Here is a 21,742-nt window from a genome sequence, read left to right as displayed (position 1 = left end):
AAGTATCTTGTTTGGTTAAAGGTGAGTTTGTAGGCATTTTACAAGGTTTACTTAAGCACAAATAATTCTCCTGCATTGTTGGCATCCTTGAAAATTCAAGAAAACATAGAACACTTTGGTCACCCCAAGCTGCCGTTTCCCTGTCTTCAATGCAACAGATATTATTTACACACAAGTTAAAAGGAGAACTATGTTTTTTATGTGAAGGCAATAATAAATGACAGTAAATGCTACTGAATGGAGGGACTGTCTGTATATATTATAGTGAGAACTTGATTAAAACACGTACAGTTGCATATTAACATAGGTCACAATGTTCAGTCAATGCAATGAAGCCATTAACTATGCTACTTAAGGTGTTTGAAAAGACCAGTGTAATTGCTGTATACTATCTGAAACATTCTATAAACACATCTTGTCGTTGTGACATGTTGACCAACTTTTCATGGACCATATGGCACTGTTTTAGTAAATGAGAGATCTTTGAGTCAGTTGGTAAATTCTCCCTCAAAGTAGCAGCTTCTCAGAGTTGTGGACAATTTTGTCTTGTGACAATTCCAAAAGGTAGCGTGGACCTTAAAGTTCCAGGACCTGCCAGCCAAACAACACCTTGAGTACAATCACTCACTGTGTCTTCTGAGCTTGTTTGTATTCAAAGCAGTGGTGGCATAGATTTGAGCTAAGCCCAAGAAAAGTCTTAAACCTGCTAAGGAATTAATGAAAACCATCCACTTTCCTCTGATGACGTTCAGGGAGTTCAAAGAGGTCCAGTGTCTGAACATGTGGTCTGATCACAGCCTGGTCGAACTCTACGAAGCAGTTTTTGAGGATTTCTGCTCTAATGAGACCGAACCACAGAGTCAGTACTGCATCTATCTGCCAGAGGAGAGTCTGGTATTGATTGGAGGTGACCAGATCTCTGAAGACCAGGGTAGCTGCAGCTTCAGCACAGAACTGTGGTTTGGGAATTTCCTGAGGAACCATACAGGGATAAAAAAAAAAAAGACCATGGACTGAAGAAGGTTGGGAGAAAAGCCAGAGCTGGTGAAGTTCAGTCATGCGGTGCCGGTGCTCAAATGACCGCTGAACGTGTTTGAGGACAGTAAGTATTATGGCATCAGTGATACTTTGAATTTTGTTTGAAGGTTAGAGAGGGTAAGCTTAGATCCCAACTAAGAACATTCATGTACAGTTTTAAACAGATGTATGTTTCTATACTAACATTTGCTGCCATGTCTGTTGGTACGACCCGTCTGAACAGCTGGGAGAGCCTGGCTGAAAGACAGGACAAGAGATGCTCTTTCTCCTGTAGTTGTGCTGAATGGTAAGATAATATGCCATCAAAGGACACTGTGACCCTGAGTATATTGATAGTGTGGAACAATGCTGCCCCTCTGCAAACTCTCACTGTTATGAGACTAGTCCAGATAATGTGGTCAACTGTGAAATCCAATGCAAAAAATTGTGGAAGAATGGTCATATGATGCAGCGGTTTCAGCCATGACAGAAAAACCTTAGCTGACAAAACAGATTTGACCAACTGGATATTTTTCTCCAAAATAGATGGATAGCATTTGGAAAGTTTCAGACTCCTCGGCTTTATGGAGAAGGTGTTAGTTCAGGCAGAACTTGCATTAACTGATTAGCATGAGCTGCTTTAATTAATGCTTCAGAATTACTTGCTCATTCACCAGCATTTTGGTTACCAGCTGAATAATAACACTGAATCATATTCATGCAGGTTTACAGTATGCTCATTATAACCAGATACTTCTTATTTGCTGTAGTTGGTATTAGTCTGTAGTATTGAGAGTATTTAATTTGGTTCTCAGGATTAGTAGAATCTAAATTATGTCCATTACTGCATATGGGTCCAATGGAGTAGGAAAGTCATTTTGGAAAAATGGCTGCCACTGTAACCTGTGTGTAAGGTTTGTGATGACTCAATATCCAGTTTTGTTACCAATATATCTATCAAAACATTTGCCAACTTTCACTTTGGTGCTTTTATTAACATATATATATGATGCACTGTGCTTCCTCACTACAGGCCTCCCTTTGCTCTGACAACAGTCTTAATTCTTTGTAGCAATATATTCCACCAGATGTTGGAAACTTTCCTCTGAGATTCTGCTCCATGTTGATTTGACTGCATCACATCATTTCTACAGATTTGTCAGCTGCACATTCATGCTGCCAATCTCCTGTTTTTTTTTTTTTTTTTGTTGCCAGTTTCAGAAATGTGAACACACCAATCATTACAGATCAAGATTTTTTTTTCCCAGTAAAATTGAAATGGTGGTTTGAATTTCAAATAAGAAACTTTAGCCCGAGGAGGCACTACTCTACGTTGGGTTTGCTGGTGGATACAAGGTTAGCCAAGCACCTCCTGAGCAGTGACATGTCAAAGAGATAAAAAAACACAGACGTGGCTGTGTGTCCTGCAAAGTGAGCTGTGATCAGCAGTTCTCTCTCTGCTTCCTCTCTCACCATCCTGTTGAATTCCTGCTCTGCTTCCTGTTTCACAAACAATGTTAAAGGTAGCCATTTGTAGTCATCCTGATAAAGACACACAAATCACATTGTCCCCACAAATGTTATGTTTCAAAGACTAAAACCAGCCTTGTGTCTCATGTAGTGTACCATGTCATTAAGAAGAAAGTGTTCTGTGTTTTAATCCAACACAGGAGCATTTTGTATTGCCCAAGCTTTACAAATTTGCTTCAGGATATGGCTGCTGATGTTCTCTACTGTCCTGCAGCTGGAAATACTCACTACAGCTCATCTCCTCCTTCTGTTTAACTCCGCAGATGGATTATCAGATGATCAGACAGCAGTTGTAAATGGTCGAGCACCTGAATCAATTTTGAACTTCCACTGGCTCACGGCAGGGTTGTCCTTCATCTGTCATTTCTTATCCTCTATACAGCTGGGAACTGTGTTTGATGACAGATTAAGATTTAGTGAAAATAGAGATGTGATTATGAAAAAGGGCTTGGCAGCATCAGTGCTGCCTATGTAAACCAAACTCATTTTAAGAAAAAGTATTTTAACTTTTTCATTTATCTGTTGTTTTATGTCTCTTTCGAACAAGAAATAATTGTTGTGTTGTTCACCTCAGCTTTAAAATAACTGGCAACACATAAAGATCCCTAGTGCCTTTAAATACTGAACAAGCTCTCAAAAAGGCATATAAGATGATCAGTGACCTCATACACACTACTTTGAGCTAATGCCAACAGGAATATGTTTTAGTTCTGCATATAAAATGGTTCCTTTACCTTGTGTATAGGTTGATAATAACTGTTATAAATCCCTGTGTTTCAACTCTTCCTAATGTTTGTATTTTTAAAGTGTTTAATGTGTATAAATTAATTGTCTGTGTGCATTTACCAACTTGCTTATCTATTATTAATAATAATAATAATACTAATACCTTAACACCTTATTAATCCACTGCTGAAAATAGTCCCTAACAAATGCACTGTTTCTTCTTGTTTGAGTAGCGTTTGATAAAAGGAGTAGTGTCTGTTTTAGAAAATGAATAAGACTCTGAAAGAAATAAATGCATTTATTTGTGAGGTGTTTTTTTGTAACGATTCACATCTTCACAACATGTTGGAGAAGTAATAAAGCACTGAGAGACGACACAGGTGACTGAAGAATGAGAGAGACTTTACCAAGCAAAAACCATATTTATTAATCCACACAGCAGTGAGTAGTGTTTAGTCATGTCTTTTTCTCTACTGTCAGTCCAAGAACTAGCTCTTATAACAATTCAACTTGTCACATCTAGAAAACCAGCTCCTTCATAAAACAACTCAATATCAAAATTAAATATCCATTAACAAATACTGACATTAGAAACTTAAATAAAACAAACATTATGAAACAGATTCTTTCAAAAAGCAAATGTCACAGGATTAGGAAAATATCTGCTGTCTGACATGCCAGGGTTTATATAAAGACAGTCTGCATCTACCATCAGAGTGAAACTGCAAATACAAAGTGACTGCAAGCCCCAGGGGAGCATCTGGCTCGTCTATCGTGCTGGTTCAACTGCAGGGACACACACAGACAAGGTCAGTGACAGGGAACTTATATATATATATGATAAATATTTAAAAAATAAATCCAAAGAATGATTGAGAACTTACTGTAAGAGGAGATGTCGATCTCCTCTGGCAGCTCGCTGATGTTCACCTCGAAGCGGTCCTGGACATCATTGAGTGTGCGGGCATCGCTTTCATCAGACACAAACGTGATAGCCAGGCCCTTTGTGCCAAACCTGCCTGCTCGGGCCACCTGCGGTAAAACACACCTTTTTCACACCTGCTGCTATCACTGTATATACACTCACTGGCTCACACTCATTATGTACACCTTGCGAGTGCCAGGTTGGACCCCCCCCCCCAACCCCAACCCCCCACCCCTCCCCTTTTGCCTTCAGAACTGCCTTAATTCTTTGTGGCTTAGTTTCAACAAGGTGCTGAAAACATTCCTCAGAGATTTTGATCCGTGTTGACATGATATCATCACACAGTTGCTGCAGCTTTGTCAGCTACACATCCATGATGTGAATCTCCTGTTCCACCACATCCCAAAGGTGTTGTATTTGATTGAGATCTGGTGACTGTGGAGGCCATTTGAGTGCAGTGAACTCACTGTCATGATGAAGAAACCAGTTTGAGACAGTTTGAGCTTTGTGACATGGAGCATTATCCTGCTGGAGGCAGCCATCAGAGGATGGTACACTGTGGCCATGAAGGGATGGACATGGTCAGCAACAATACTCAGGTAGGCTGTGGTGTTGAAATGATGCTCCTGGGCCGTTGATACAAGGCTGGATGGATCCATGCTCTCATGTTGCTTATGCCAAATTCTGACCTTACCATCTGAATGTCACAACAGAAATTGAGACTCATCAGACCAGGCAATGTTTTTCCAATCTTCTACTGTCCAGTTTTGGTCCAGTTTCCTGTTGTTAGCAGACAGAAGTGGCACCCACTGTAGTCCTCTGCTGCTGTAGCCCATCTGCTTGAAGGTTCGACGTGTTCGTGTGTTCAGAGATGCTCCTCTGCCTACCTGAGCCCAGCCATTCTCCTCTGACCTCTGGCATCAACAAGGCATTTTCACCCAGAGAACTGACCTTTCTCTGTAAACCCTAGAGATAATTGAGTAGATGCTACATTCCAAAGTCACTTAAATCACCTTTCCTCCCCCGTTCTGATGCTCATAACACATTGTTAGTTTGAGGTCTATTCATGGGCTTTGCCGACAATAAGAAAAAATGCAGAGTAAGCACAGCCTGATCCTTTAAGAACTGAGTCAGCGTTTTAAGTTTCTGTAATTTCTGTGTGCAGAGGATTACGCAGAGTTGGCATCTGGTTGAATTTGACCAAACAAGATAAATCCAGGTTATTGGAGATGAGATGATTTTCTCTGCTGTGCCTTATTAGTTTTTTCTTGAATATGACTTTGTGCAGATTTAACACACACATCTACATCCAGATTACACGGCCAGTGTGTGCACTGTGTTTAAAAGCTATGTATAAGTGATCTAGGATGTGGGGTCCTGCTCTCTCTCTGTGTGTGTGTGTGTATGAAAGACAGCCTTACCCTGTGTAGGTAAGTGTCGGAGTCTTCTGGCATGTCATAATTAAAGGCAATGTTGACTCTCTCAATGTCCATCCCTCGTCCAAACAGGTTGGTGGCCACCAGGATTCTCCTCTGGAAGTCCTTGAACTGCTGGTAGCGAGACAAACTACAGACACAATGAAGAGTTGCAATAAGTGAGGCTCAGTATATCATTATATCCTATTGGCCACTGCATTATAACTCAACAAGCATAATCTCTGTACACAAGACAATTCATGAGTTATAAGACTCGAGCAGTAAAGATGTATGCACAGCACATTATTTTAATCTAGAACAAAAAATTAGAACAGAAAGAGGCTGGAGTCTGTAACATGCTCTGTAGTTCATGTGAACTGCTTGGGACTGCTCAGCCATTCAACACTGACTCTGCTCAAGCTGGTAATAGTGGCACATCCTCCTTAGTGATTTGCTACTGCTTGCTTAAGAAAAGTTCAGAACTCAAGGTCTACTTACTAGCTTTTTCCAAAGCTTTCAACTCCAGATATTCTTTTAGGTTGGTCTCAGATGTCTGACAGTTGCCACCAACATTGTTCAGTGAGTTAAACATGTCGAATCAGCTGCTGTTGCAGCTGTACAGGCTGGTGTAACACCACTTAAAGAAATAACAACTATTAAATCAACATATTTCTTCGATTGTTGTGGAAAAGGTAAACTGCTCCTAGTAACCTATATTAACTGAAAATGACATTACATAGATATGTCATTCAACAGGCCTATATATCAATACTAACTGTATGCACAGTCATGCACACATATCAGTAGTATTGTATCAGTTTTGCTCATTATAGAGGTGGATCTTTTTATTGTTAATATCTGCCTTTATAAATAAGTGATTGCTTTCTAGTGTCCAGAACACCTGCTTGTGATTTAACCCGAATGGTTACTGGGCTTTAATTATTTGCATTACGTCGTTTTTACACTGCTTCATTTCTGCCCTTTTCAAAAACCACACACATACTTAAATCCAAATGCAGATTCTAACTTCTTACTAAGGTGTTTGTCTTGTACACCCTGTCAAGGCAAAAAAAAGTTTTTCCTAACTGTAAATTATTTGTGATTTGACTGGTCATTTCAGTGATGGGCTGTGATTTTCCAGAATGAAATAGGCCACTGTTACTTTAGTCATGCAGTGGTGTGAAGTTTGTTTCTTAGTTTTTGATTTTCACAGCTCACTTACCGTTCCTCCTGTGGCATCCCTCGATGGATGGCAATTGCTGGGAAGTTCTGCTCCACCAGAAGCTGAGCCAGAGCTACACACCGCTGGACAGACTTCACAAAGATCACCACCTGAACAACACAGAAATACACTCATTCAGCTGCTGTTAGCATCTCTATACTTAATTTTGCTCCAATTTAAAAAGAATTAAGGCCTCACTATGCTTCAGAAAAGTGCTTGTTGGATCAACAGTGCCTGAATCATCCTCACTGATAGCAGAATCAGGCTGCTGGTTGCTTCCATCAATTTTTGAAACTGCCGTAAGAGATAATTCAATGTTCACACCCACTTTTGGCAAATGGCCAGGTGGGTGGATGTGATAAAATAGGCTGGATTACAACTTATGCTTTCTGTACATAAACTGGTTAGCTTTTACGGGCATGCTGCTTCCTGTACTGTTGTATTGCAAAGTGACAACATCACCCAGAAGTTCTTGACTTCAACTTCACTAACAAACAGGCTCAAATACCAAACTACCTGTACCTGCTTGGACTGGAAGCCCCACAGAATTTTAATGCATCAGTGTCCTGTAATTTGTAGCTGCAGAGGCCACTGCTCAGCAAAAGTTACATAGTGTTGTTTTAACAACCAAATATTTGCCAGGGAAGCAGTGATGCATGTCTCCATCCACATGGGGAATAAGAAGAACAGTTTGGTGTCATCAGCATAGCAGTGGCAGCAGAAATTCAGGCACTACATCAACACTACAAAGACGTGCAAAAGACAGTGACGTTTTGGGGAAGGATCAGAATGTAGTCCAGAAGAGTCCTAAAAAAAATGGAACTATGCTCAGTTGGCATTTTATTAGGTACACCTAACTAAAACTAATGAAGTCTAATATCATCCAGAAATACTGTAGATCTTCCTTCATTAAGGGTTTCTAATGTTTGGGAGATGTCATTTGTGGTTGCATTAGTTATAGGTAGGTGTGTCTAAACTGCCAACTAGGTGTGTTCATTTGTAGTTTTGCAATCTATCCACCAAGACTAAAAAGAGAGCGCTGAAGCTGAATCAGAAACAGAGGGGAACTGAACTAAAATAAGTAAAAACATTTTTGTCTTTATTCATGGTCAAATGGCACACCATACAGACTACTTCATTAGAAGCATACAGACAATTTTAGGGGCTCCCAAGTCCATTCCATATTAACATGCTTGTAATGAATGACCACACACAGCACTCTCCACACAATGCTGAATTCTCATCAACAGAGAACACAACAGAAACATAATGGGGGTGTCTGTCCCGCCTGTCTCATACAGAACACAGTACCTGATTGAACTCTAGTGCGTCCAGGAGGTCAAAGAGCTTTCTGTTTTTCTCATTGTCCTTCAGCTTGACGTAGTACTGCTGCAGCCCATGCAGGGTCAGCTTGGTCTCATCATCCACAAAGATTTCCATTGGCTGGAGCAGGCAGGAGTTGTAAAAGGTTAGGGGGGGGGGGGGGGGGGATTGAAAGAAGGACATGGGTATGGGAATAAGGGAATGAGGAGGTGGGGTTTATTGAAGCAGGTCAAACAGAATATAGCAGTGTGAGGGAAGAGTTTTACTGAACAGATAAAAAGATATATACAACAGTATAAGAGTTAGTGAAAAGGGGGTGCGGGGAAATGTATCTATAAGAGAGACACCAAGTGACAAAGGTAAAATCAGAGATGAGAGAGAGAATCATTAAGATAGAAATCAGAAGACAGAGTGGAGGACAGGTATCAGAGAGGAGACAGAGAGAAGGAAGGTTGTGGGGTAGTTAACCCCTAAAAACTGCACACACACACACACACACACACACACACACAATCCTGAACAACCAAAAGACACTAAACTGATCCAATCTGACCAAGTGCTACTGAGAGGATTCAAATAAAACAACAAATGGATTCCAAAGCTTTTTCTTCTCTGGACAAAATCCTGATCTCAGTGATCATTCTGGGCTAGTTCTAAACAGATACCAATGCAGACCCATAGTCTACGCACTAATCCCTATCTGCCTCTTGAAGGTATGTTTAATTTAAGAACAAGGCCACTCATCACATCAATACAACAAATAAATCTAAAACTGCTATCTTCTACCAATGTACAGCAATATTACAGAGCTTCACCTGGTCCTGAGTTATTACAATGTTACAATCATCACCACGATTACTGACCATTATTTTCATGATTAATCTTCAGATTATTATCTCGATACATCATGGACCAACAGTCCAAAACCCAAATATATTTATGTTCTATCAGATAAGTAATGAATCAAAACTGCTCTGAATTAGATTTCACTTTACACTAAATTAGTCCACTTGGTTGGTGGTCCATTCTTGGTTTAGTTAGTTCCTGTTCTAACAGTGTTTTAGGGAATATTCTAAAACACACATATAAGTCAGACGCCCCATGTGTGTCCCTCATGGTATGACTACTAACTAACTAGATCAACAAGCACAAAGACAGGGGTACACAGACTCAAAACTAACACAAATCTACAGATTATTACCATAAAAAGTAGAATTGCCGATGTGTTAGCAAACAGCAGATGCAGAGCAACATTAACATTCATTTGGAGTGGTGTCTGTCCACTGTCATTCTTTCATTTTCCCTCATACCTAGCATTAGTGTGTTTAAGGGTTTTATATCTATTGTGAGCAGCCTTACATCATATTGAGGAATTTAGTCTGCTGGGCCCATATTTATCAAGCTGAAACCCTGATCTTCAGTGACAGACACAATTAAAACTTTTTCACTTTTCCTACTCGCTAACTTAAGAATAAAAGCAGATTTCCTTTGACTTAAAAGTAAGACTCTTCAAGCAAAACTGCAATTAAAGTTGGATGAGACACGCCCATTTGAGTCCTAGACAAGCCAGGTTCACCCTATAGTAATTAGTTTTAATTAAGTGCAATTGCCAGTTTTTGTGTATTGTGTATTGTGTATTGTATTGTATGTATCACTAAGCCATGACATAAACTGAGATAGCAGAGGCCTAAATGGAATCTTAGGGGGTTTGTTAGCAAATGTTGAGGTCCCTTTAAACCAACTTTAAAGCCTTTATGATTTCAGTTTATGTTGTGCCTCCATGGTGTATTTTACCTGGTTATTTTTTCCATCAAGTCACTACTAAATACTAACACACACACAATGAACAGAGTGTGGGAGAAATGAGAGGAGTGAGCAGCCGGGGCTGAGAGCTCATTTTTGCCTGAAGGTTTGATCAAGCCGCCGTGACAGATGGCTGCAGTACAGAGGCAAACACACACCAAGTTGTCTAATATAATTTGTATAATTTGAAGTTTTGTCTTAAAATTTGCAGAATTATTTGCTACTTCTGATTTTCATTTATCTGAGCTGTAAACAAGAGCAATAACAAGAAATTCTGGAATTTATTTTATTTGCAATCTCATTCTGTTTTTGTCTGTGTTCATCATCTACATTCCTCTTGATTTATGTTTTCTCTGCCTCCTGCTATACTTCACTAAACGACATAATTCTAGAATTTCAAAATGAGAATAAAAGTAACTTCCATTTTCAAAATAATATCTGTTTTTGCTGAATAATGTGTCACTGAGAAAATGTGAGGAATATAAGAATTTCTTTAACTGAATAAGAGGATGTGAATGAAATCCTTGTATCTGAGCATACATGTGATTGATCATGTGATGACTTGAGACTCCTCCTACAGTTCGCTGTAAGTAGGTGAGAGTTGCTTGATAAATGTGTGTTTTTTTTAAATCTAATTATAAATTTTCTTTTCCAAATTAAAAAGTGCATTCTTCTCTGTAAAAGTCTGGTAAATACAGGCCTTGGTCTATGTCATGGACTCATGGATACCAAAGAGGTAAATCTACAGCCTACAGTTACTGAGCTTAAAGCCAAAGAGGTGCTGTGATGCCAATGTCTGAAATGTGGTCTTAAAGCTACAGTATGCAACTTCTTAACACTGAAATACAACTCCAGCAAGTGCATGGCCACATAACCAGACTGTGATTACCTAAAGACCTGACAGTACCTTTTCAATAATTTGGCTTCACAGCGTTCTGGTGGCCTAATGGTTACAGAGCGTGCCACACGCCACATGCACGAATGCAGCCAGGGACCTTTGTTGCATGTCATGTCCCGTCTTGCTCTCTCTCTCTCTCTCTCTCTCCATGTTTTATGTCTGCCTTTTCACTGTTAACTATCAAATAAAGGCAAAAATGCAAAAAAAAAAAAAAAAAAAAAATCATAACAACCTAGGAGTTTTTATGGTTTGTAAATTATTTTCTACGGGTGTATTGCTGCATGATTAACTTAAGATGAGGCAGGTGGCTACAAAGTAGTGAACTCACTGCCACAGCAATGGAGGCAATAAGAACAGAAGTGTAGATACATGCTGCAAGGGCTTTCAGCTGTACATTAGATGCCCTTTCTATAGCTTCTTTGATGTCTCTGACTCAAAGGCTAACTCTTTGCTGGGGTGGGAACTAAAGTGATGTGGTATGTTTACAGGCTGCGTCAGAGGCACAGCGTTGGCCAGTCATAGCAGTAACGGGCTATGACATGGCAGCATAGTGGGCAGACGTTCCCACACTCCACACGCACTGAAGGGGCTGCTTGGAGTAAAACTTCTTTCTTGCTTGTAACTTGGATTCACGGAGGCTGCAGGGCAACATGGACTCTGTTACCCGTTGTTCCAGCAGACATGGCACAACAGGGGGAGGAGGAGTAGAGGTGTGGAGGGAGCAAGAGCAGGCATGGTAGATGCAAGTGAGGAGTATTTACATCTTGCATGAACTTTCTGCAGACTGGGCGAATCTCTTTACTCAGGGTGGCGCTGAACATCATGACCTGCTTCTCATGAGGAGTCATGCGGAAAATCTCCTGGACGTCTCTGCGCATGTCTAAAGAAGAGAACAGTATACATCAGTATTCACACAGTCATACAAACTGATAAATGACTATGAATCAAAGGAAAACTCCACCTTTGGTTATCTTTACATTTTAAGACATCAGTTAGTTATTTTACTGTAGCTATTATATACCTATAATAAAATAACTATGTAGCTATGCAGTGGGGGGAATATGTATGCAACACACCAGCATATTTGTCATTAAACATATTTCCAATGCAGCTATTAAATGACATTTAGACCAGATATTAGTGTTAACTAAATAAAACTTCACAGTTAAAGAAATTGTAACATTCCAATCCATAAAAAAAGTTATGTGCATTAACATGGAATGACAAAAGAAAAACGTTTTGAACACAGTATAAAAAAAGCACAAAAACAGCCAAATGTATTTGGTAGTTGTCTCATTCATGCTGAAGTGTATCCACACTTTTGAACATTTCACCAAAGTGTCAGAAAAGACATGATTATAGAGAGATCAGAGATGCAAGGTTTGACAAGGAGTTAGCTGGCCATGGAGCTTGATAAATCCAAGCATCTTACAAACTTGGAACCAGATTCAAAATGGAACTGGTAATCGGAATCCAGAACCAGAGCCTGCATGTAGCATGACAGCCAAACCCCAGAGCTTGTAGGGCTTATTGCTGAGAGTGCAATGTGAAGCAGCAACAGCAGAAAAGGTTTGGTTTGCATCAGCAGTCACTTGACACAGCTCCAATACAGCTGAGAGTGATCAGTAAACAGTAAAAGGCTGAAATATGAAAGCACAAACAGGAGTGAAAATAAACTGCAAACCACAAAGATTCAGGTAGAAGTTACGTTAGCTAAAGTACTGTGACTAAAGTAGTGGGATCTGAAGACATAGAGACTTAAACAAGAGGCACTCAGATTGCCTTATGTCCCACCATGATCTGCATGTTAAAAGAAAACATGCTCACAGAACTAGTCCATCAAGAATGCAAACAGTATTCAAAAAAATCTGTTTTACCCTATTAATATGTAAATATACACAACAAGGTGCTGTAAAATTCATACAGACCTACTTCTACTTCACCTGTGGTGTAAGTATGAAATTTCTACTATGACTAGTAATCAACGCTCATCAGGAAAATCAGTTTCCTCCTGATCAAACAAATTAGTTCATTAAATAGCAGAGACTTTTTATACCATATATTTGTCATTGCAGGCATCACACCTGGTATCAATCTAATCTTATTAGCTGAAAGTGTTAAGAGTTATCAGTGAAATCAGTGTTCTCTTATGTGGCTCTATTCAGCTGTGAGGCTGTAGTGGAAACACAAGCCCTCATGCTTGGCTTGGCACCGCACAGCTAAAGCGGTCCGGCCCGGGCCCATGGAAAAACTCTACTAGAAAGAACATATCAATATTTCAGCTTCTTCCATTTGGAACATGACAGCTGGACAGTAAGTACAGGGAAGGGCAAAAATAGGATAGGTTATTGGAAATGATACTTTTGCCACTGAGTACAGATTGCTGGTAAAAAAAAAAATATGCAACAGGTCCTGCAGCTGTATTGTATTCTGCTGTTTTCAGGAAACTGTCAGTGCCTGCTCTACAGAAGACTTCTCCCTGTTTTATGTCATTCTGATGAAAACTTTTCATGTTCATCACTAACATGTCAGGTGGCTGAAAAAGGATTCTGCTGCATAATCAAGATTTAGTCTGTTAGAAAAAGAAAATACATCAGCAAATTAAAATGAACACAGAAATGCAAGCATCACCGTCAGTGCCTTGCCTTTTTCATAATGCTATTAAGAGAATGATTTCCCTTTAAATATATGAAGCGCAGTGGGAGGGCATATTTACTGACCAAGCTGCTCGAGCATCTTGTCACACTCATCCAGGATGAAATGTTTGATGTGACGCAGGTTGAGTGTCTTGTTGCGTGTCAGTGCCAGGATCCTGCCCGGTGTTCCCACCACAATGTGAGGACAGTCCTTCTTCAGCACCTCCTCATCTTTCTTTATAGACAGCCCTCCAAAGAACACTGCCACCTGCAGGCATGCACACACACGTATTATACACAGTGTTTCTTCTCCTAGGTGGTGAATGTGAGTATGTGTGTGTGCGTGTGTGTGTGTGGTGGGGAGTCACACTGAGCTGAAATTAAATGAGTGCACATAAATTAGGCAAATAACATGAATAAAACTGACAAGGCAATGTTAGGGGAACATTTGAGCTATAGGGAAGAATCAGGAGACAGTGTTTTACCTTGACAGTGGGCATGTACTTTGAAAATCTCTCATACTCCTTGCTTATTTGAAACGCCAGCTCTCTGGTATGGCACATCACCAGGACAGACACCTGAAACAAAACAATCACAGTTATGATCAGCACACAAACTAGATGGATTTTAATGAATTTCTCTTCAACTATTGAGCTCCTTGAGATGAGAGAAACAAGTCAGAGTGTATACAAATTACAGGGTTCCACGGAAACATTTGTCATCCAAACAGGTGAGGTGGCCCACTCACTTAGTCTTCTCTATCATCTACTCAGGCATCAGGGAGGTCACAGCCTAATGCTCATGTATTTCTTTACACTGTATCAAACCAAGATTTCTAGTAAGATCAGACAAATACCCAAACATGTAGACTCCACCAGCTCCTGTGACCAAAAACATTCCCTGCCTGCATTTCCTCACACAGAGCAGCTTTCGTCTGATGTGAGGTGAAATCTTGCTTTTTCACAAACAGAATGAAGGTTTCCCAAATCTGAAGTGTCTTTCTAGACTAGATTTGACAAGTCAGTGGTTTTTGATCTGGAGCTGGTCTGATGTGGTGTAGACGTGAAAAAAAAAAAATCTGGAATCTTCTATTCTTACTTTCATAAATAAAATAAAAGTTTTTGCGAATTTGAAAGTGGGTTTCAAACAGTGTTAAGGCTTAAACTACAACAGTAAGTGGTGCAAAAAAACAGAAGTGGTCACTCAGTATTGTGTATAAGTTTCTCTTCACTTTCCCATTTACTCCTGGACCAGTATCATCTCCCTGCTGTGAGTGCAGATGCATTTTACCAGTGGCAGTAAAATGATTTGCTGGACTAATAAAATTGTGGCAACAGTATTTGTGAATAGCATATCTGTCCCAGATAGGAAGGTGTTTCCAGCATCTGTACAAATATTTGCAACAACAAACGAACACACAAGTCACTCCCACCATGTAGATTAAGTATGAGTGTTATCTGACATAAGACCAGTAAAGTCATGTGTCCTGTTCATGTTTATTCAGTAAGCTTACAGGGTATTTACTGTTGAAGGCTACAGCTCTTTTGATGAGGACAAACAGGTCAGACTGTGCTTTAACTGTTATAGTGTATGTTCTCCAGTGAAGCCTGGAGCCTGTTCAGCACTGTTTCCTCAGTTTAAAAAATTCCCTCCCTCCTTCCTATCATTGCTGACTACCCATTAAGGAAATTGCTTAAAACCTGCATCCCTACTCCTAGTCCTTTTAAAAATAATTTCACAAGGTCAAAAGGAGCTGACAATTACAAATGAGCGACTATTTCCAATGTCAAGAATAAAATTATTCTACATTCAGTGTTTAGACTCTGATAGAGACCTGATATTTTCAAGATAATGTTAGATTTTACAGTGAAGAGAACCATCCCTCACTGTCTTCAATTACGGGCAACTCAAATGTACATACACATTTTTATCAATTAGGAGGATCAGTCACCTGTCCAGTGACAGGCTCCAGCTGCTGCAGGGTGGCCAGAACAAACACTGCAGTCTTTCCCATACCAGACTTGGCTTGACAGAGCACATCCATACCAAGGATTGCCTGAGGGATGCATTCATGCTGAACTGTAAGAAATGGAAGTAATGACAGAGAGAATATAGAGGGATATGAAAACCAGCAAAGGTTTAACCATTTGGACGTCTTATCAAGAGTTTTAAAATCAAAGTAGGAAAAACATACATTTGCCTATTTCTCTTTTTTAGTTCATTTGAATTCTAAAACCTCCAAATCCTTTTTTGTGTTTTGCCAGTTACTTACCCTCAGACGGGTGCTCGAAGCCACAGTCCACTATGGCTCTGAGCAGTTCAGGTTTTAGCAGGAAGTCTCTGAATCCAGAGGAGTGAATGGACACATAGGAGCCCTTCACTCCCTCCTTCCTTATCGACAAGTCACCTGCACCTCCAACATCCCCAACCCCCGGAGCCTCCACCTCATCCTCCTCATAGTCCAACAGCTCGTTGTCCACGTCGTTCTCAGTCATCCTGACACAGCTGCAAAACATGTGTGTGAAACTCCAGAAGTATAAAGGTAATATTTATGACAAAACTGCTGTATTAAAATTAGATCCAAATGAGATTTTTCTTGTTCTAGTTGTCTTTGGACATCATAGACTCCCTTTGCACCTCTATAATTTAACCAGAGGAAAGGTAACTTCATAATGTTCCTTAAGTTGCTTTATTAAATTTACCAGTTTATAGACTAAACAATCAAATTCACTACTCACATAATAATCAAGAGATTAATTGATGATGATAATAAAAGTAGCTCTTAGTTGCACTTTTAGTTCACTGTCAAACAAAAGCTGAAGTGTCTCCATATACTTTGGAATGTCTGTAGATACCCTTAATAAGAATATGTAAGGCGGTTGTCACAAGGAAAAGAACAAAAAACAACAACAACAACAACAAAAAAACTTTTTTCACACACTTAGGGGGGTAATGGGGGTTGTTGTTTCACGGCTACTGTTAGATTAATCCATGAGTGGAAGTGATATGCAATAATATTCAAATACTCACTTTTTCCACGTTTGTTATGTTGCAGCTTTATGCTAAAATCATATAAATTAATTTTCACTACTATAATCCATCCATCCATTCATTATCTATACTGCTTATCTACAATGGTCGCACGGGGGTTGGAGCCAATCAGGGCTGACTCTGGGTGAGAGGCAGGGTACACCCTGGACAGATCACCAGTCCATTACAGGGCTAACAAGACAAGACAAACAACCATTCACACTCACATTTATATGGGCAATTTAGAGTCACCAGTTAACCTGACCTGCATGTCTTTAGACTGTGGGAGGAAGCCGGAGTTCCCAGAGAGAACCCACACAGGAACAGGGCGAACATGCAAACTCCAAACAGAAAGCCCTGGGCGAACCAGGGGCTTAAACTCAGAACCACCTTGCTGTGAGACAGTGCTAACCACTGCATCACCATGCTGCCCCCACTACTCCATAATGACAGAGTGAAAACAGAAATTTAGACATTTTTACAAAAATTTATCCACAAAAAAAAAAAAACCTGCTACTGCAACATTGCATTGACATGAGTATTCATCAACCAGGACTCTTCATAGAGATGGACCTCACAGCCAAAGCGTCATGTGTGGAGGCATGCACTGATCACCTGCTCAATCAAATCTCATCAGTGAAATATGGCAGTGGCAGCATCATGCTGTGGGGGTGTTTTTCAGTGGCAGAGACAGGGAGACTGGTCAGGGCTGAGGGAAAGCTGGAGGAGCACAGTAGAGAAATCCCTGATGAAATGGATGGATGGCAAATCCAGGTGTGGAGAGCACATCATAGCCAAGAAGACCTGAATCTGAATACTAATGTCAATGTGATAATTCAGGTTTTCCTTGTTAATACATTTGCAAAACTTTCTAAGATTCTGCTTTCACTTTGTCATTATGAGATATTAAGTATCGATACCTTCATTAATCCCTTACCTATACCACTTATCCTTAAGGGTCATGGGGAGCTGGAGCCTAGTGTAGATACATGTGGGGAAAAAATGAACTAAACGATTTTAACATGAAGCTGCAACATAGCAAAATGTGACAAAGGTGAAGGAGCCTGGATACGTTCCAAAAGCACTACATGTCCAAAATCCATTTTGCACTCACAGCAGGGATTAATTCCAAACCACTAAATAAGTACATGGCATTAGGCATCAGTTGTTGTACCAAACTAGTCTTTTGTTTATTAAGGAATCCACAGCCCTAAAGATTATGCCAGACAGCATCCAGTAATATCCATCTCCTCACTGAAAACATGTCCCGTGCACCGCCCTTCTACGTAAAAACAGATGTCTGACTTAAATGCCACGAATTAAATGATGTGAAGTATGTGCATTAAAAATCTGCCATTTTATTTTGAAGGAATATACAGGAAATCTTATTTTATGTTGTGGTCATTTACGATCAATGCAGCTATATAAAGATACAAGCAGTTTGACATTGTGATTATTTACCAAACAAAATGATTGTTATTTTATAAAATCATTAAAACATAAATAATTAAAATAAAGCCTCTCTCTCATTCAATTTCAGATAACAAATCTCGTTAACCTAGCTATCAAAGTAAATTCGGTAGAATCTTCTCGTGGGCTCGGAGAACTCTGTGATTTTAGTTAGTTTATGTGGATAAAAACGTACTTGTTGTGATAACGTTAACCTGTCAAAACCCAACGTAAGTATTTGAAGGGCTAGCTGCAGTTACCCCGACGGCTAACAAGAAACTCGTCTGCTAAAGCAGTTCCCGGCTCAAATCTGAGCTTAATATTTAATAAACATGTTGCGCCATGTAATCCCAATGCTCCAAGTTTAAAATGCATTATTATAATCCACCATACCTTAACCTCGAGAGATAAAAATGGACCACAACGTCTGTTCAAAGAAGAGCGCTAACGTTAGCGTATCTAAATGACGTCTCAGTATGCGACGGTGAAGAGTTGAAGGACCCCGCATTGTGTGACCATGCAGATGCCGAATTTGAGTAGGACATCTATGGACACAATATTACAGACAGAGCCGTCTGATCTTTTCACTGAAAGTGCGTATTATTTGTTGGTGGTTACAAGACTTACACGTTAAACAGGTGAGTGATTAAACTGTGGTCTGAAAACTTATGTGTGCCAATGTGGCTAATATAAAGGTAGCTAACAGTGGAAAATTTGGACCAGTCGTTCTCACGTGCTGAAGTGACATGCTCTCTTAAATTCTGTGCCAGTTCGTTATTTACATGTCAGTTCAATTCTTATGGACACGCCATATTTTAAAAGGCAAAAGTCTCAATTATAGCCAATGTAGCAATTATTCTGATGTGAAATAAAACAGTATATAGCACATACTGTGTTTAACCGTGGCCATGTCAGGATTTCTACAAACCTTTCTTCTCTCTGAAGTACAGTAGTGATGTTCCTTTTCCTCACACAGAAATGTCGTGTTTTGGTGGTGATACCAACTTCTGCCCAGAATGTGGGAACGTTCTTCCTCTCCCAGGAATACAGGACACAGTCCGCTGCCCCCGTTGCTCCTTCTGCATTCCCGTAACAGGTACTAACTCTTAACATCTCAAATACAATGTCTTTTTTTTTTTTTTTGTCACTACATTTCATTTGAATGACAGAAGCAGAGCAGCTGACATTCAGAGAGGGTAGGTTCAAGAATTTACAAAAACAAAACATATGTTGTTTCTTCCCTCTAGTGGTATCTATCAATGTCTTTAAAAGTGCAACAGTAAAATGTCTCTCTAGGAACAGTGTCCTTATTACACTAAATAATCCATATACCTCACTGTCCACTCTCGTTGGAAAGACATGCAGACTATTGATGGCATACATTACTTTTTTTAAAAAAAATAACTGCACAGATTTCCAGTGATTATCCTTCACACACCTGTATTTTGTTGTCCAGAGTTTTCAGGTCAGGAGATCCGCTCTTCAGTCATCTTTAACCCTGCTGAGCAGTCGTCAGTGGCTCTGGAGGACGAGGAAGACTCTGAACTGAAGGGACCTGTGGTAAGAACAGACTGACTGCCGCTCACTGACTGATGTGTGTGATGGTAACAGCTATACACTGTGCTTATGGAGACATCTTCTTCTTTTAGATTGACAGACGCTGTTCTCGTTGCAATAAAGAGGGGATGGTTTACCACACCAGGCAGATGAGATCTGCAGATGAAGGACAGACTGTCTTCTTCACTTGTATACACTGCAGGTAAGCAATTAGTGTATTTACATGTACTTAATAGCTGCGTTGTAGAGCTACATATGGGTGACGAATTAAAGGAAAAAGCAACATAATGTTTGGCAACCACAAGCCACCGTGCGTTGATTCTACAAGTCTCTGGACTTCTGCCATTCTTCTAAAAGGTATCCCCTTGTATGGTGCTTTGATGATGGAGGTGGAGAGTGCTGTCTAACATGTCAGTCTAAAATCCCCCATAGCTGTTCAGTTGGGTTGAGATCTGGTGACTGTGAGGGCCATAGAATATGATTCACATCATTATCATCATGAGAGCCCTCGTTCTCTGCGGATGGCAGCATTGTCATCCTGTTTCACCCTGTCTGTATTTCAGAAAGCTGATTTCTTAAATGTCATGTAAACAAGAAACCTGATTTCTGTCATCGGGGTTGGGGCTCAGAGAAACCTGATTTCCCCAGCTAGAGAGAAAGTAACAGCAGAGCTGCTGGATAAAAGGAGGGATTACACTGTGTGATGCATCTTTGTATTCAAAAATCAAATCTAATCTAAAATTCAACTGAAACTGATCAGAAAAAGTAGCCCACAGAGATCTAAATAAGTCAGTCTCCACACTTAGCATTTGACTGTTTGTCTGCTGTGTCTGCCTGTCCTCTCACTGCGCTGTCGCACTGCTCTGACAGACACACAGTAAAAACAAAACAAACAAACAAACAAACAACACAGATTTACAGTAACCTGGTTACTAATGTGCATTTAAACACACTGAATATGAACACAGTGTGTGCTGTGGAACATTTACTCTGCTTTGTGATTTTTTTTTTTTGCTGATCTGTGCTTTTACAGGTATCAAGAGAAAGAGGATTCCTGAGAGGACATCTGATTCACCATCTCCACTCCTCTCCATATTTGCTGGTGTTGATTCCAGGTGGTTAGATGCTTTCTCAGGATATGGTTTGTAAATATAAGTTTGAGTGAGCAAATAGTCTGTCCCTTTACTTCTTTGTTACTTTATCTAATGAGGCAGTGCAGAGCAGAGCACAGCATGTCAGGGACTTTTCCCTCCTGAATGACAAATTAACACTGAATAAAGACTGACTAAATAACCTTTACTCACTTACTAGCTTCTTTTCCCTAGAGCCTTCAGTTGTATCTTGAGGTCTTATATTACTGGATGGATTTCACTGTTTTAATGGAAGAAGCGTAGCTCAGTTGTCATTGATGATCTCCCTCTGATGAATGCTGTGAGATAAAACTGACTCTAAATTAAGATTTTTTTCTGTCAAACTACACTTTTCAGGAAGAAGTGTGAACTTTAATGCTGAACTTTAGTATGTGACATTTATATAACTGATGTGGTTTATTACAAAATGCTATTAAAGGTGAATTAATTCATTTATTTTGTTTTTTTCTCTGGGAGGGAGGGGCTGCTGTTGGGACATCAAACAAGCTGTAAACGTAACATTATCAGCTTGGAAGGTTGTTATGCTGAATGTGTTAGCAAATCGTTGCTTATTTACACACCCAGCAGAAATAGAGTGACGTGATTTGGAGTCATGTTTGTGTCCATCTGGTGACTGTATGTCCAGTATTCCCTTTGCTTTTGGTCTCCTCCAGCTCCTGAGGGAAATTTCTGGCTCCGGTGTGTTCACCAGCAGTTACACAGTCATTTGATCGATTGTTTAAATTATTGATTGAAGTGACCCACCCAGTGACAGCAACACAGTCTGTGTTGCAGATTACAGATTACAGATTTTTTTAGACATTGTATTAAAATTTGTTTGATGTGGAGAATTAAGGTTTAATTCAATATTACAGTTTCCATGTAATATACCACTGAAGTCCACCCATGCTCCTAAACATGGAATACATATATATAGTGGCAAGAAAAAGTATGTGAACCTTTTGGAATTCCATGGTTTTCTGCATTAATTTGTCATAAAATGTGATCTGATCTTTCATCTAAGGCAAGGGTATTGACAAATATAATGTGCCTAAAATAATAACACAAAAAAAATTCTGAC

The 21,742-nt window shown here is 39.8% G+C and overlaps 2 protein-coding genes across 3 annotated transcripts; one reads left to right on the top strand and one right to left on the bottom strand.

Moving 5' to 3' along the window:
* Positions 1-3,675: 3,675 nt before the first annotated feature.
* On the bottom strand, positions 3,676-18,459 carry ddx39b (DEAD (Asp-Glu-Ala-Asp) box polypeptide 39B). 2 transcript variants are annotated; one of them, XM_018695497.2, is made up of 11 exons: positions 18,368-18,458; positions 15,768-16,000; positions 15,447-15,574; positions 13,981-14,073; positions 13,580-13,763; positions 11,621-11,739; positions 8,147-8,278; positions 6,836-6,945; positions 5,620-5,764; positions 4,158-4,305; positions 3,676-4,059 (listed from the first exon to the last, which is right to left on the bottom strand). In XM_018695497.2, the coding sequence occupies exons 2-11, from the start codon at positions 15,988-15,990 to the stop codon at positions 4,043-4,045; spliced, it is 1,299 nt and encodes a 432-aa protein (XP_018551013.1). In that variant the 5' UTR covers positions 15,991-16,000; positions 18,368-18,458; the 3' UTR covers positions 3,676-4,042. The 2 variants fall into 2 exon arrangements, with proteins under 2 accessions (XP_018551013.1, XP_018551014.1); XM_018695498.2 differs by lacking the exon at positions 8,147-8,278 and having other exon boundaries at positions 18,368-18,459.
* Positions 18,460-18,465: 6 nt separating this feature from the next.
* On the top strand, positions 18,466-21,111 carry polr1h (RNA polymerase I subunit H). Its single transcript, XM_018695500.2, has 5 exons — positions 18,466-18,612; positions 18,951-19,070; positions 19,431-19,534; positions 19,624-19,733; positions 20,565-21,111. Exons 2-5 carry the CDS (start codon positions 18,953-18,955, stop codon positions 20,587-20,589), a joined length of 357 nt encoding a protein of 118 aa, XP_018551016.1. The 5' UTR covers positions 18,466-18,612; positions 18,951-18,952; the 3' UTR covers positions 20,590-21,111.
* The last annotated feature ends 631 nt before the right edge of the window (positions 21,112-21,742 follow it).

The sequence above is a fragment of the Lates calcarifer genome, unplaced genomic scaffold (assembly GCF_001640805.2).
Source record: "Lates calcarifer isolate ASB-BC8 unplaced genomic scaffold, TLL_Latcal_v3 _unitig_4112_quiver_405, whole genome shotgun sequence".
Classification (NCBI taxonomy): Eukaryota; Metazoa; Chordata; class Actinopteri; family Centropomidae; genus Lates; species Lates calcarifer.
The sequence above is the reverse complement of the archived record's forward strand: the minus strand, read 5'-3'. Positions and strand labels throughout refer to the sequence as shown.